The 17,576-nt window shown below is 34.2% G+C and overlaps 1 protein-coding gene across 1 annotated transcript in view; it reads left to right on the forward strand.

Moving 5' to 3' along the window:
• Positions 1 to 17,576, forward strand: part of prex2 (phosphatidylinositol-3,4,5-trisphosphate-dependent Rac exchange factor 2) — a 242,250-nt gene that overhangs the window by 53,615 nt on the left and 171,059 nt on the right. Inside the window, exons 6-8 of the mRNA XM_087309456.1 lie at positions 207 to 368; positions 9,192 to 9,325; positions 9,416 to 9,519. Of these exons, the coding sequence (XP_087165582.1) occupies positions 207 to 368; positions 9,192 to 9,325; positions 9,416 to 9,519 (400 nt within the window). The remainder of the gene's footprint in view (positions 1 to 206; positions 369 to 9,191; positions 9,326 to 9,415; positions 9,520 to 17,576) is intronic.

Genomic DNA, 17,576 nt, shown 5'->3' on the forward strand with positions numbered 1-17,576 from the left:
AAGCTACACACACAGTTCTCACTATAATTTGTCAAAAAAATATAGCTGCTAGTTTTGATTTAATTCAATCATTGAATGTTAGACTTTCTTTCAAAGCTAAGCTCACATTGTACTGGTTTTATGATGTGTGATTTGTTGTAATTACACCACTTTCTTGTCACGAAATGTTTGGTAATGTAATGTCACATAATGTTTGTGGATTTTAGGAGCTGCTGAAACGAACCCCAAAGAAACACAATGATTACTCGAAAGTGCAGGAGTCGCTGCAGGTGATGAAAGCCGTTTGTTCGAGTATCAATGAAGCCAAAAGGCAGATGGAGAAACTGGAGGTGTTAGAAGAGTGGCAGTCACATATTGAAGGCTGGGAGGTAAAAACACTCACATACACACTAATAATGGGAATCTACTTTTGTACACTGTTGGTGCTCACACAAATCCTATGAATATGAAGTCAGTTTAGTTTTTCAAGGAATTTGGAACAAACATGAACAAACAAAAAATCTTTGCTGTCACTCCATTGAAAACTCTGGACATCAAGAAGAGATCAAAAAACTGTGACCCTGGACCACAAAAACAGCTGCACTGGTATAATTGCAGGAATAAGCAACAATTCATATTTGAGTCAAACTAATTTATTTTCATTTAATACAAAATAATATTTGAATGTTAAGTAATAATTGTCTTCCATGAATATGTTTTGTAAATTTCTTACCCAGCCGATTCGAATGGTATCACTCAATTGAATGGGCATTATCAGTGGTTATCAGCTGATAGATATGGGCCAGTAGGGACCCTTACCCCTACCCCAACTCTAAGCCCAACCATCAGAGTAATGTAAAAACAGATCTGGATCTGGAGTCTTCTCTATAGTACAGCTGATTAACCATGTGGATAGATGATAACAGCAGAAGCGCAGAAAGCCCCTACTGGCCCATACCTATCAGTTGATTAACACTGATTACGGAAGTTCAATCCAGTGATAACATTCGAAGCGGGTGTCTTACCACAAATATATCAAAACTTAATTTTTTATTAGTAATATCTACTGTTGGGAATTTCTTTTGGACATTTTCTCAATATTTAGATTTATTTACTCCTCAGATCCCCAATTTTTGAGTAATTGTATCTTGACTACAAATTATTCTATATTAGCAAACCATACGTGCATTTACAACCATATATTTCAATGTGGCGACGCAGTGGCGCAGTAAGTAGCGCTGTCGCCTCACAGCAAGAAGGTCGCTGGATCGAGCTTCGGCTGGGTCAGGCATAGTGTCTCTCAAGCTAGGTTGCTTGGTGTGTCAGAATAGGTCACCTCTCATCAGGCTACCATCAGAAGGAGTCTGCATGTATTCAGAATGTCCTTGGTGAAATAGAAGGCTTTGATTGGCTGTCCACCTACCAATCAGAGCACGAGAACTGAAATTGAAGTGACAAAGCTACAGTAATTTTATTGCGTTTCTTAAATATTTGCAAACTAAATGGATTATCTGATATTTTTGCATGAACAAATCCCTCTGTGGTGAGCATTTGTTTACAGTTTGTATGTGTGTACTGTAGCACTAGTTCTGGTATCCCTGTGCAATGGCAATACAGAGTACTGCCATCTGCTGTTATGGAAAGATACCGTACATACTCTCACACAGATGCAGAACATACCTTCTTTGTTTTAGTCAGCTGTTGTCTGTTTGGTGTGTTCAAGCACAGCTTTTCGGTCAAGACAGGATCAGGCAAAACCAATGCGAGTCAGCAACACAGTCAGATTTTGTCAATTTTTGTGGTTTTGTAGAACTGTCCAACAAGTTTCTAACATTAAATTAGCCTAAATTACTGCAAACACACTGTTTTTATCTTATATAAACTGTGATTTTTTTTTGCAGTTGTCCACAGTTGTACAGCTTAATATCTTTATAAATTTTAAAAGTTTTTTTAAATAGATGTGTTCGTCATAGTATAACTGTCTTTACATTCACATCTAATCTATTAAATTAATCCTCACTGAATAAAAACAAACTGAATAATAACGTAAATATAGCTAACTACTTCTCCTGGATTACTTTGACATCATAAGACAAGATGCAGCATCACCAACCCACAGAACCTTATTCTTAATTTTGCTATTGCCTTTGATGCAAATGGTTGAAAGCCTAAAATCTTAAGACCTAATTGAACTGGATGCTTTTGTCCATTTGTTCTTTCAGCCTCCCTCCACCCACCAGCTCAGATGAGTGCTCTTTATACTCTGCCAGCGCTGTCTGCTTTTTGCATCAATGCCTTTAATTAGACCCACTTTGTACGGTAGCGACCGCTTGACCATAGCACAAGATTAACTCCGCCATTATTCATATTTAGATGGCTGATTAGCGCAGAAATACTTTCACAAGAGCTCTATAAATGAACCACAAACTACATCCAACGTGCAGACTTGTTCAATCCCCATGACCCATCAAATAACCAGCAGGTACCATCGACTGCAGTTCGAAACTCATTTATTTTCTAGACCTCGCCCTTAATAATGTGTGACTGGGCATAGGGCTGTCGGCCAAGGGTAACAATGGTAGTGATTGTGCGGGCAGTGTGGGTTCTGTGCTTGGGGTTTATGTAACAGACCCATCCCGTCCTGTCCACTGAGGTTTTATGCAGGCGGGCTGCATGGTGGAAAGATAGAAGAGGTGAAGTAAAAGACCCAGACATGGTGAACTCGAACTCATTAGGATGTAGAAGTCGATAAGGACATGAATTAATAGAGTGACTACAGTAGTTTAGATGATACCTGAATGAATGTTCTCTTTTACTTAATTAACCTAATGTAGGAACTAAGAATATGCAAAAGTCAGATGTCCTGCATGTCTTGCTTTTAGTTTATTTATTTATTTATTTTGGCACCACTCACTGTTTAATTAAATTTCAAATCAAATTTATTTGTACTGTATAGCGCTTTTTACAATTGTTATTTCAAAGCAGCATCTATCTATCTATCTATCTATCTATCTATCTATCTATCTATCTATCTATCTATCTATCTATCTATCTATCTATCTATCTATCTATCTATCTATCTATCTATCTATCTATCTATCTATCTATCTATCTATCTATCTATCTATCCATCCGTCCATCCATCTTTCTATCTATTAATTAATTAATTAATTAATTAATTAATTAATTAATTTATTTATTTATTTATTTATTTATTTATTTATTTATTTATTTATTTATTTATTTATGTGTGTATGTTTGTACTTTTGTTTTAGTTTTTTTTCTTTAGTTTTAAATTCCAAAATGAATCCTCCTTACACTTAAAAACTTTACAATGATAATAAAGCTTGTTAACAAGTTTTTAATGATTAATGAATTAAACAAAGCATTGTTTCGTTATTTCATCTTCATTTACAAGTAGCAAAGTATTTACAGCTACTGAATATTTCTGTTCATTCGCATTCTGCCCCTTTGTGCCACCTGGCGGCATATTAATGGCTCGCAAACTGCTGTTACACCTAAAAACATGTTCTTAATTCCTTAGTTCCGCGGCGGCACCACAGATGGTAATTTGAAGTTTCACCCACTGTAAAAATTTAAACATAGTTAACCTGCAGTTTTATGCAGTTTTATCTGGCTGGAGTCTTTTCCCTTTGAATAAGGCTTAATTTTAAAGAACCCCTATTATAGGTTTTTGAAAATGACCTTCCATACAATGTTCACAGCCATATCACCCTGCAGCCCAAAAGCAGTTACTCACCAAAGCTAAGCAGGGCTGAGCCTGGTCAGTACCTGGATGAGAGACCACATGGGGAACTAGGTTGCTGTTGGAAGTGGTGTTAGTGAGGTCAGCAGGGAGTGCTCAACCTGTGGTCTGCGTGAGTCCTAATGTACCAGTAAAAGTGAAGGGGACACTACACTGTCGGTGGGCGCCGTCTTTCGTAGGAGAAATTAAACCGAGGTCCTGACTCTCTGTGGTCATTAAAAATCCCATGACACTTGTGAAAGAGCAGAGGTGTAACCCTGGTGTCCTGGCCAAAGTCCCTCTATCGGCCCTTACAACCATGGCCTCCCAATCATCCCCATCCACCAAATTGGCTCTGTCACTATCTCTCCACTCCACCAATAGCTGGTGTGTGGTGAGCGCACTGGTGCCTTTGTCCTGGGGCAGCCGTTGCATCATCTGAGTGGATGTTTTACACTGGTGGTGGTGTGGAGAGACCCCCTTCATGATTGTAAAGTGCTTTGGGTGTACGGCCATACAACTGAAAGTCGTTTAAATGATTTGTTGTTCTACACGTTAAGTTTTAAATTAGTTCAGCTTTTGCCACTGTGTGGATTCATACTGAGTGTGTGTAATTGTTATTACTTATGGTTAGGAATAGAGCAATATGCTGGTATTAAAATGCATTGCTTTAATGCACTCCTGCGTTGGGCTCACACATATACTCTGCACTCTGACTATTTCAACATTTTTGATTAGCCATGGTGGGCATTTCTCTTTTTCTTGCGCTGAACGCAGTCTACCAATCGCAACAGGCTGGGTCATCGGGCCAATCAGCGCATATTAGCATTGTGCTAGAGAGGGGTTTGGGAAGAAATGAATCTCTGACCAAAACAAATGGGAGTCATTGTGATAATTTGGTAAAAATAAATGCATATCATAACACGATGAAAGGTTTTTTTGACCTTGCATGCATATCAGCCTCTTTTTGGAGACCAAAATATGACATTTTTAATGCATAATAGGGGCTTTTTAAATTTATATAGGCTTGATTCTACAAAAAGCTACTCCTCAGAGATTTTGGTTTATATTGACATGTAGGCATCTAGGGATGGGTGATATCTTGTTATTGATTTCATTCAAGATGGACACCACCTAACAAAAGAAAACCAAGAAAATCCAAAAACACCTACCGTAGAACCGTGGTACAGGATTATGTCCCACAGGGGATGAACATAAGGAAGTAAGATATGTCCTTTTACAAATCCCATCTGTAAAGTGGTTATTTAAAGTTACTGTTGCCTTTCTATCAACTCAAACCAGTCTTGTCAATCTCCTTCAACCTTTTCAACAAGGCATTTCTCTTTACAGCTATTCTCTGTGAACCCCAGAGATGGTTGTGTGTAAGAAAACCCAAAGATCAGCAGGTTTTGAAGAGCTCAGGCCAACCTGTTTTGAATTTAAATCACCTTTCTTCCCCATTTTACATTTAAATTTAGTCATTTGGCAGACACTTTTGTCCAAAGTGACTTATGTAGTGATTTTTTTGTGTGTTTAAAGTGTCAGAGATGAAAGATAAAAGAGTGTGTTTCTTGCAGGTGGTTTGTAAACTCATTTTAACATTAGCTTTGGATTTTAGAAGGCCATCTTATGCATGGGGAAATGTATTAAATTACTGTCATGAGATTAGGTGAACAGGTAAAGAGTGTTGAGCGAGGGTATATTTTCTGTTCCAACATCTGTGTTTTTATGAGTGTGGGTGGTGTTACTAATGATGTTTTCTGGTGTTGATGGGACGCTGTGGTAGGTGTGAGTCATTCTGGCATGATGGCACTAGACTGAGCTAACGGTTGTGGTTAACGTGTTAACCATAAACGGTTCTCTGCTAAATGTATGCGTAAAGCTTCCCATATCATTGCACTTTTGATTAAAGAAACTCACAATATAAATACTTCACAATGTTCTATATTGGGTTATTTTTGCAGATGGCGATACAGTAGACTGCGTTTATGCTTTGAATCTGTTTATCCATCTGCTCAGTGAGTCACAGAGCCATCACATATTCATGTATTTGTTAGCACTTTGAGTCTTGCATGTTTAGAGATTAAACCGCAATTATCGTGCCTATTTTGAAACAAATAAGCAGACGTTTTTTGGCATTTGATCCCTCATGTCCTTGTATTTTAAAAAGACATTTTGCAAAACAAAGGCTGTGTTGTTTTAGCGTGCAGGGTGCGTGTTGAAATGATCTTAGCCAGGTTTCTCTGTCCACATCAACCATTGTAAAAACACACCACAGAATGAAAAACAGGCGGTCAGATTTTTACAAGGCAAATATAGTGGAATGCTTTATAAAAGACAGACTTGGCTTTTAAAAATATTGTTGACTGAATTTTCTTTTTAAGATCTACAAGATTTTTTTCTTTTCTTGTCTGTGACATATCTTGAGATGTCACACCCTTCATGTAGGCGAGAAATTATATACATTTGGTTTGTGCGGGCAGAACTGTCACAATATGTTTCTCAGAGGATGGCAATGAATATTATGAGAACATTTATGTGCGCCGTTTGGTGTTACTTGCTGTTCTGACTGCAGTGACTCTTCCAAAACTGCTTTTATGAAGTGCAGAGTGACCTTTTGGAAGCAGTTCCCAAATCTGTTTTGGTCTTTTGTGCTACATTTCTGGTCTTCTGCTCTTTGCTTTCTTATTCAGGAAACAAAGACTTTGACAAGACAAGGAAGCAAAAGATCTGACATTAGATTTGTAATCTTAAGTTTGTTTTCATTCTGTTACATTGTATTTGCTGGATTTTTATCACTGCCATCGGAAGTATACACCTGTAAAACAGTGTTAATGGAATCTAAAATAGTTTGAGATTGTTTTACAAGAACAGAAATGTTGTATAGTGACATGGGTATGACCTGTCTTTTGACATTCAAATTTTGCCTCCAGTTTTCTTAAAGGGTTGAGTTTAGGGGTGGGGTAAGGCCATATAATAAGTTTTTTTTTTTTTTTTTTTTTTTTTTACCATATTACATGTATTTTGCCTATGAAGAGTCTAAACATCATAAAGTCATAAGTTCATAAAGTGGTTTGGAACGGAACCTGGCACATTTGCCTCGTTAGTGTGGTTCATTTGGGCATATGCAGGCCCATAGCCAACTTGGTGAAAAGGGTGATTCTTTTTTTTATTTTTAAAGTGGAACATTTTGCAGATATACACCTGATTTTCTATTTAATTATTTGATTTAAATACATTTTAAGTACTACTTTTAGCTGTATTAGCTTGTCGAATGGTCACCATAACCACACTTTTTGATGTACCAAAAATACTTCCTAGATTTAGAATAAAGAAATATGAAACAAATACGTAATTTTAAAATACAGATTTCTTTCATCATATATCTTTTTTTTAATTTATTTATATATTTTTTATAGAATTCGTTTTAAATTAAAAACAAGCCGTTTGTGATTTATTAGGCAAATTGGCCAGCACATTCACATTTCCAAATTTGGCCATTTGAATAATAATAATAATAATAATAATAAAAAAATTAAAGTAATGTGGAGCTTCTCAATTTTTGTAGCATTTCTTGTAAAAAAAAGCACATTTGAAAATGTATGGATAACAACAATGGTATTTAAATACATTTTAATTGTATGGGTTGTCGGTGGATTATTTTCACTATTTATTTGATTTAATGGCAGGAGTTAAAATAGGACAAATAAGCTCATATATAGGACAAATTCTGGATCTTTGTCAGTGAGGGGTGGATCTTTTGAACCACCTGAATCCCTCCTGGCTACGGGCCTGATATGTAAACAACGCAATCGCTCCGAGATTGCCTGAACAAGCCTATTATTCTTGACTTGGTTGAAACAAACTCTGGAGTAGTTTGATTGTAGTGAGAAAGCAATACGATCCAACGAGCTAACAAACCAGCCTATATCACAGTGTATTATGGTTATGTAAGCCATATGGCTATATACAGAGATAATTATAGGTAGGGCAGGATGTCATTCCTACTGGTAAATGTACATTTTATGTTGAATATGAAAGGGAAATTATGCTGAATTATCACTGAGTGCTGTTTATCCAACTGTTCTTAATTATCTCACTGTAATTTATAACTTTTTGATTTAGTGGCTAATTCGTATAAATTCTTCCAATCTCATTTGTACAATTTACGATTTGCTAATCCCCCAATAACAGTTGGGTTATAGGTTTAGGGTTGGGTGTCCCGCCTCCTTTTTAAAATAATATATTTTCATACATCTGAACTGTATTAATTCGTACAATTAGCCACAAAACTTACAAAACGTAAAATAGTTAGGTTTCTTTGTGAGATCAGGTTGGTTTATAATTACCATAATTTTGCCATATTTTAATCTTATATTATTTTGTATCAGGCCTATTTTGTTAATTTCTGCACTGTCAACTCGAAAGAAACATCAATATTCATCTGCTTCATGATCTGACTGCAGTCTCGGTTCATCTGTTATTTCTCTCTATAATGTAAAGCCTATAAAACATAATCTACTTTAAATAACATTTTTAAGCTCATTATTATTATTGAAGGCGAAGCAGTGGCGCAGTAGTTAGTGCTGTCGCCTCACAGCAAGAAGGTCGCTGGGTCGAGCCTACACTGTTAGACATTTCAAACTCATTTTACAGTAACTTACTGGCAACATTGTTGATAGATAGACAACCCTTGACAACTGAAATGAGGGTATGAGAAAGTCTTACCTTTCTGATTTACAGTTAGGTCCGCTCATCTGCTCATTGTAATTGGGATAATGAGGGAATAAATCACACCTGGCCATCGAACAGTTTAGAAGCCAAATGTCCAATTACTTTCGAACCCTTAACAAGTGGGAGGCACATGCGCAAACTGTTGTTCACCTGATTTGGATGTAAATACCCTCAAATTAAAGCTGTCAGTCTTCAGTTAAAGCACATCTTTTTTGTTTAATTTAAAATCCATTGTGTTGGTGTCAAAAATGTTAGAATTGTGTCAATGTCTAGATATTTATGGACCTAACTGTATATTTGATGTCTATGTCTGTGTGTGTCACCATTCAAAACTAAAGCTCTCCTTTTCGCTAATAATGTCTTATTGCTCATCGTCATAAATTAAAATAATGACATGTGACAGCTCAGCGGAATCTGTCGGACTCTGAAAAAACAAACTGTGTAGCTCTGACCAATGTAAGAAGAGTTTACTCGCATGTGACTTGTTTGAACTGTTTTGGTCCGTTTAGAATCTTTTCTGTGTAAAATTGAAATACACCAAGACCAAAAAATAACATTGTAACAATTTCAATCCCAGTTTTGAAATAAAACAAGTGATCCACAAGTGTGAAAGCAACCTTAATAATAGACTGGTAATAAACCAGTAGTAAATAATCCAGGTTTAATACATTGTTTTTCTTGTTCACTTTTAAAGTTAGTATTCAATGTGTGTGTGTGTGTTTTGCTCTCTCAGGGCTCCAACATCACAGACAGCTGTACAGAGATGCTCATGCAGGGCATTCTGCTGAAGATCTCTGCGGGAAACATCCAAGAACGAATCTTCTTCCTTTTTGACAACCTGCTGGTTTACTGTAAGAAGAAGAACAGGTGAGCCTTCAGTTTACCTGTCAAATCACTGCTGTGTTTGCTGTTTAATGAGAGAACAGAAGAGCTGAAAGTGCCGCTTCTCTCATGCAGGCGCTTGAAGAACAGTAAAGCAGCCACTGAGGGCCCGCGCTACCTGTTCAGAGGCAGAATTAACACTGAGGTGATGGAGGTGGAGAATGTGGATGACGGGACAGGTGTGTGTTTTATTCACAGAGATCACTGTGTTGCCAATCAATATATAGATTCCCCTTGAAATAAAATCCATACATCATTTACAGACCTACATGTCATTTATCTATGTCAGATTTTTGTTTTTGGATCTCGGATGATAGTATCAAAGTTTGTAATATTATTTTGATATTTTTAAAAATTTTAGGTAATGTTTTAATAATTTGAGTTTGTGTTATGTCTGTGTAGCTTTTTACGATTTATTTTGATTAGATTTTTGTCAAACTTAATGAAAATGAGACATTTTGCAAGAAAAGTAGCATTTTCTTTTGTTAACTTTTAGGATTTATAATAACGATAATGATATATTTTTATTATATACCATAATGATTTATTATTTTAATTTAATTTTAAATACACAATTAAAATACAAAATTTAAAAAAATTATAATTTTTATTTTATTTTATTATTTTTTATTTTATTTTTAATTTATAATTAAAATACACAATTTAAAAAAAATGTGTAATTAATTTTATTTCATTTCATGTCATGTTTTATTTTATTTTATTTAAAATGCATAATTAAAATACACAATTTTAAAAAATCTAACATTTTATTTTAATTTTATTTTTAATTTATAATTAAAATACACAATTAAAAATGTAAAATAACTTTTTTATTTTAATAAGTATAACTAAGCTTACCTAATTTTAAATCAATTTTTCTTTAAAATGCATATTTAAAATACACAATATAAAATAAATTGAACATTATTTTATTTTATTTTATTTTAAATTTATAATTATAAAACTTTAAAAAATATAATTATTTAATTTTAGTTTACTTAATTTTAAATACATAATTAAAATACACAATTTAAAAATATATAATTATGTTTTTATTTTATTTTAAATATGAAAATACACCTTTTAAAAAGTATATAATTATTTTATTTATTTATAATATTTATTTTATTATAAATAACACATTTTTAAACATAATAGTTTTAATAACTCATTTAATAACTAATTTCAAGTAATAATATATGTATTTTATCTTTGCCATGATGACAGTACATATTATTTTACTAGATATTTTTCAAGACACTTCTACACAGCTTAAAATGACATTTGAAGGCTTAAATAGGTTAACTAGGTTATTAGATTGGGGTAATTATTGTATATCAATGGTTTGTTCTGTGGATAAGCAGAAAATTATAGCTTAAAGGGGCTAATAATTTTGACCTTAAAATGTTTTTTAAAAAATAATACATTTTATTTTTTTATTTATTTTATTTTTATTTGTTATTTAAAAAAAGAAAAAAATATCTCTCTCTCTCTCTCTCTCTCTCTCTCTATATATATATATATATATATATATATATATATATATATATATATATATATATATATATATATAGTTGAAGTCAGAATTATTCGCCCCCTTTTGATTTTTATTTTCTTTTTTCAATATTTCCCAAATGATGTTTAGCAGAGCAATGAAATTTTTACAGTATGTCTGATAATATTTTTTCTTCTGGAGAAAGTGTTATTTGTTTTATTTTGGCTGGAATAAATGCAGTCATTAATTTTTTTAAAACCATTTTTGGGACAAAATTATTAGCCCCTTTAAGCTCATTTTTTTTCGAAAGTCTACAGAACAAACCATCGTTATACAATAACTTGCCTAATTACCCTAACCGGTCTAGTTCACCTTATTAATCTAGTTAAGCCTTTAAATGTCACTTTAAGCTGTATAGAAGTGTCTTGAAAAATATCAAGTAAAATATTATTTACTGTCATCATGAAAAAGATAAAATAAATCCGTTATTAGAAAAAAGTTTTTAAAACTATTATGCTTAGAAATGTGCTGAAACAATCTTCCCAGAACAGAACAGAAATTGGGGAAAAAAATTAACAGGGGCGCTAATAATTCAGGGGGGCTAATAATTCTGACTTCAACTGTATATATATATATATATATATATATATATAAATAATTTTATTTTATTTATTTTTTTAACTTCAAGTTGAAATTAGTAATCAGCAACTACATTTATTAAATCATGTAATAGAAATGTGTGTGTGTGTTTAGTTTTGGCTTATTATAATAACTCCAATCTGTCATCCTGACATTAACACAGCATAAAGAAAGTCAGTCGTTTTAATGTCCTGGCTGGAAATGTTAAGGATATCACATCAGGCATAATCACTTTTATTGGAAATTAATTGATTTATTTTCAAATAACTGAGTCTTAAAGCCTACAGCTTTCATTTTCTCAAATCCGCTGTTCCAGAGTGTGTGGGGTGAGCGTTTAACTACTTTAGCAGCTAAAGGTTAGAAAAATGGCATGTTCTGGGCAGGATGACAAACGCTTGGAGCCCGGTGACTGGATGAACTCTTGAGATGAGTGTGTTTTGGCGAAGTAGAAGCCCTGATTATCAGTTATATTTGTAGAGGCAATCATTTGCTCCCTGGCGGACCTAATATCTGGCTCCTCTGGAGATGGATGGTTTTCAGTCCAAGAAATCTAAACAAAGTCATTGCTGCTGGATTTCGCTTGTGGGTGTTTTCCCATTCTCCCCAATGACTCTGTGTAAAACCCAGACGAAGACTATTATTTGCGTGTAATGAAAGCTGTTAGGTTGATGGAGACTTCCTGTGCATGACTGTAAAAGTCAAAGATGGAGCATTTCTGTTTGATTTGCATTTCATTTGTTTGATTTAAAGAAATAGCACTTGTAGAGTCAGAAATTCACAGAGGTTTGTGGGTAAAATGACACCAAAATGACCAAAATCTCCACCCATATATATATAAACCACTGTTGTCCAATGACTTGCCTAATTAATGCCTTGTTAACCTACAGTAAGTAATCATTTTGAACCTGTACTGGTATTTTGTAAAATGACCAAAAAAAAAAAAAAAAAAAAGATTACATATCACACTGTTTAAATAGCAAATGCTGAAAATGAGACTCTGATTGGTTTATTTTCAAAACACACCTATAATTCATTTAGAGAATAAGCTCAACACCGTTAGACCATGCGCCAAAGCGCAAAGTGGATTTTTACGTCCTTAAAATAGCAAAAGTGGATTATGTTATGCCCTTAATGAATAGCCGCGTTTCCACTATCGCGCCTAAAGCGAGCAAGCCAGGGTGAGCCAAGGCCAGTCGCATTTCTACTGTCACTTCTGGGGCTTAATCGTGCCAAATCGGGGCTTTCTTGGGGCCAGCGGCCGGCCTTTTTCAGCCCGCCGAATACCTTGGGCCAAAGAAGGCCAACTGGGGCTCAGGGGCAGAGTGAAAGGAGAGGCGGAGTGTGGACACAGTTTTCCGATCGCACACGAGTATGCACCAAACAAATAAATAAATAAGGGAATGAAAACATCTAGCCTTATGTTTCCCTTTTAAATGTAAGGCTGTTGCATAAAATAATAAAGTTTTAATTTATAAGTGACTTTTCTTTGCTCCGTCCTCCTTGTTGTTTCAATAACGCATAATAATCTTTACACCATATTAAAGACACAGCAGACAGTAAAGGTTTTCAAGAGTTTTTTTCAAGGATAAAAGGTGTGTTTGTGCATGTTTAGATGCCTGTATGTGTGTGTGAGATCGAGGAAAAGTGCGCTCCCTTCACAGCTCTGTTGATGCCGCGTGGCTTTTTTTCTTTTTTTAATTTATTTTGGAGATAATACACAACATGAATACAACAGAAAGACATGAAACTTTACAAATTTCTTGTCCACTTTTGTAGGCTCAAAACAATAGTGTCATATCTTCATAGAATAGCTTAAGCCATATTGAAATAATTTAAAGAATTACAAATATCGGATATAGTAAAATCGCATTGAATAAATAAACCAATATAAAACTAACAAAAGCTCAACTAATTTAGGTATATACAATAGCTTACATAAATCAAACCGTTTTAAAGCCATATTAAGCCTTTATTTTACAAAGGCCTCTCTGAAAAAAAAAAGATTTTAGATATTTTCTAAAAACAATAAACACAGAAGAAGGTTTAAAATATTAATTTATTAAGTATTTGGATACGATATTAATCAAATCATGCAAACAGAGCATTTTTGGGTGAGTGAAAGCAGAAACTAGGCAACTTTTATCTGTAGGCTAGGCTATCTTTTTTCTTAAATACATGAAGAGGTGTATTAGTGGATAGCTGCTGAGCGCAACGAAACATAGGCTATATTTTATTACTTGCTCTTATGTGCTGAAACACTTAACACTTTCCTTAAATACCCTTAAATAAAGGGGAATCACATATTAAGTGTCAAATAGCCCATAGGGAAAAATGTATGTTTCTGGTCTCCCTGGAACATTTGGACTGAATGTTTGACGGTGTCTATCTAAACGACTATGTTATAAAATTCTTTTCTCTTTTCATTTCTCTGTCTTTATTAACAGAGAATTTCTGTGGTGTTATATTATGGATGGTGCGCTCACTGCGCTGGCGAGACCACTCGATTTCGATGCCAACAGTGGGTCGGCGAGTAAATGAATATGATGAATGAGAACACACAGGCCTGTGCTTATAGACATAATGTAATGCTGAACAGTAATGGGTCATTTGTTTGTTTTGGTTGTCTTTATTTGAATGGTTTCGTGATGATGTGATGGTGTGCTTTATCTCCCTGATTCCCGCGGGTGGGTTGTGTGACGTTTTGATTCCGGGGACGTTCTGGGGGCGGGGTTTGCATGACGCGCTGCGAGCTACTAGCCCGACAGTAGAAACGCAAAATGATTTCGGCCTCACTGCTCAACCTCCTGGGCGATTGGCCCGGCCCGGCCCGGCTCGATTAGAGCCCTGGCTTGCACTGGCCCGACAGTGGAAATGCGGCTATTTTGTGCTATGTGCTTTAGATTTTGCGCATGGATCATTAAAATAGAGCCCCATATATGACAGAAGTTGTTAAAAATTATTAGTCAAAAACTCAAAATAAAATTAAAATCATGAATGAAAATTATTACATCAATTTTCTGAATGATTACATGGGGTGGGACTGCATGTTGCATAGTCTGCATATGTGGTGTATTGGTATTGCCTATGGGCATCGTAAAACTACAAAGTTTAAGGACAAATGGCAGATTACTGCTGTAACTCTATTTGCTGTCATACAATAACTCTTAAGTGCTGTGTCATACAATACATTGGGGAAAATAAAATACTGTCATACATGTCATGTTTTTTTCCTATAACATAAGAAAAAGGAGCTGTTGACTTGGAATTGAACAATAAAAACATAAAATAAAATAAAAAACAAACAAAAAAAATTTTAATGACAATGAAATGACAAAAGGAGAAAGGCTTTTTTGTGATAGTAGCTTAAAGACAACTGGAAAATGAAATCACATGAATTGCGCAGGGTGTAAAAACCTTGATGGTTCTGTGGGTCTCGTCTATCAAATCTAATCTTTATTTTGTATTTTAACTGAAATCAAGTCAGGTGATTGGCTGGGCCATTCTACAGCTTGATTTTCTTCTCTGACAGCATTTGAGAGTTTCATTGGCTGTGTCATTGTCTTGAATTGTTCACCCTGGTTTCATCTTCATTATCCTGATAATGTAGATGTTGGACTGAAGCAACTAATGTTCATTTACAATGAGGAAGGGCAGAGGGTTGCTGAAGAACTACTGGGAGATTTCAGCTGCTGTCTGGGCTTTTACTGCCTTTCTACAGCTCAGTTTAGCTTCATATGTTCAATACTTTTACCTGCATCATTTCATTCGATTACATATAACTTTATTGGTAAACTAATTTGTTTTGTTTTCTTTGCATATATGGATTTCTTTGGTTGTACTAACATCCGGGGAAAATCTCAAGTCAACAGCACCTTTAGAAATATGTTTTCTGAGAAAAATGTTGATGTGTTCAATACTGATTTCCCCTGCATGACAATAATTGAACATATAAAGCTGTAGTTATTATATTTGAACATATATGAAGCCTATATTTGTAATTGCAATGGTTGAAAAATGGCAAGTTTTGCAAGATTTCAAAATACACGTTACAGATATGACTTATTTTTATGTATATGAAATTGAAACATGAACTTTTGTGTCATTCATGTAATTTGACTATACCAAATTATAATTGTATAATTTGTTTTGTACATTAGTCTGGACACTCAATTACTCTTTTTTTTATGAATTTCTGAATAACATAATAGAAAAAGGGCATGCACAAAACAAATGAACAAAAAATTAAATACAAATATAAGTTAGGTGACTAAACAAAAATAATTGGAATTTTTATAAAATGAAACATAATTGAAAGACTGGAAAACAATAAGAAAATAGGGATAAGCAAACAGCAACAACAACAAAAATCTGTCAATGACTTGCACGGACATGCAAGAAACCCATCCAGGTTTTTTTTTTATTGATACCACTATGTTCTTTAACCTTAACTTTTTTTCTGTTAGCCATTAATAATCCACAAATGATGACTATTATTGGCTCACACGTTTAGGATACGAATTTGTATAAGATTATATTTCAGCACTTGAAATGGATCTTCAACTACATATAAAGTGTTGTTGCACGATTACATCACATGCCTTTTTGGGAAATGCACATTGAGTTGCAAAATCATTCTCAACTTTTCACATACAGTATACAGTAACACTCTTAAGAGCCAAGAAACATGAGAACTCAGTTTAGCCCAGTTTGTTTACTGATTGATTGAATGTATTTGTTAAAAGTGTTTGACTCAGACGGATTAGAAATAATATGATGACTGCAACCAATGCAAAAAGACTGCTGAAAATCAATTCCTCAAGGTAAATATCAACCCTCAATGGAAAAGTTCATTTCTGATCCCCTGATTACAATGAATTAGAAAAAAATAAATAAATAAAAAATGCCAGCGCTAATGAAACGGGTTGGAAACGGATGGTCCTTGAAATGCGAGTTGAAAGCAATTTGGAAATTGATTCAGTTGAATCAGAGGACTCTGCCTGTGGGCTTGTTATCACACAAGTGCTCGTACAGATGGATGTCTGTAATTTGCTTGATTCCTGCGCTGAACAGAGAGGCGTAATCATTGCAACACAACAGGCTTTCACGGGGGAAAGAAACACAGGCGCCCAGATTGACTGATTATAGAGCGAAAGATTGGCCTGATTCTAATGCATGAGAAAAGAAACGGATCAACACATCTCACCTTATTTTATTATTTATTTTTTGCTAAGGTGTTTTTGCATCTGGTTTTTAGGGTGTTACAGTGTCAGATCTTGCCACAGATGCAATCATTAGTTAAATACAGAGATTTTGAGCAAATGCAATGATATACAATGAAATTCAGCAGGCTTTTATATTTCATGTTCATTCACATTCATGTACAGTAACGATCACAAGTTTGGGGTCAGTAGGATTTAAATTTTTTTTTTAAATAAGCTTCCCGTGTTCACCAAGGCTATACATTTATTTAAAAAAAAATACAGTAGAAATTGTAAACTTGTGATATGTTATTGCACCATAAAATAAATGTTTAAAAGTAGTTTATAATGTAATTTAATTTTCAGTAAATTTTCAGTTTCATTAATCACATAATTCCTTCAGAAATCACTCTAATGTTTATTATTGTTATTGTTATAATTAATATGAATATTATTATTATCAATGGTATTAGTAGTTAAAGCAATAATGACTGGAGTAATAACTTAATTTCATTTGAAACTACATACAATAAGAAAGCAGTTATTTAAATAAAAAAAGGGAAATCTGATGACTTTATTAGTAGGTTATTTGAGCCATTGCATAGATGTTTGGAAACAGTCTTCCAAGCTCATGGGAGTCATACACAGTATTCATTATTTTCCCACTGCACAATGATTTTTGATTCTAGTTCTGTTAAGTGACAAGACTTGTCTAAGCAAAGTCAGACCTTACTGTCCTAATTAAATAATTAAAAATTAAGACATGATCATAAATTATTTTGGTAAATTTAGCATAATCTAGAGGCCTTTGTCTTCCATATAAGCCACTTCTGATACCAAATGATCAACTAAAAGTCAAGTTATTATTTGTTGTTCCTAAAACTTGGATAGGCGACAAGACTTT

This window comes from Danio rerio, chromosome 24 (assembly GCF_052040795.2).
Source record: "Danio rerio strain M-AB ecotype USA chromosome 24, GRCz13ab, whole genome shotgun sequence".
Taxonomy (NCBI): domain Eukaryota; kingdom Metazoa; phylum Chordata; class Actinopteri; order Cypriniformes; family Danionidae; genus Danio; species Danio rerio.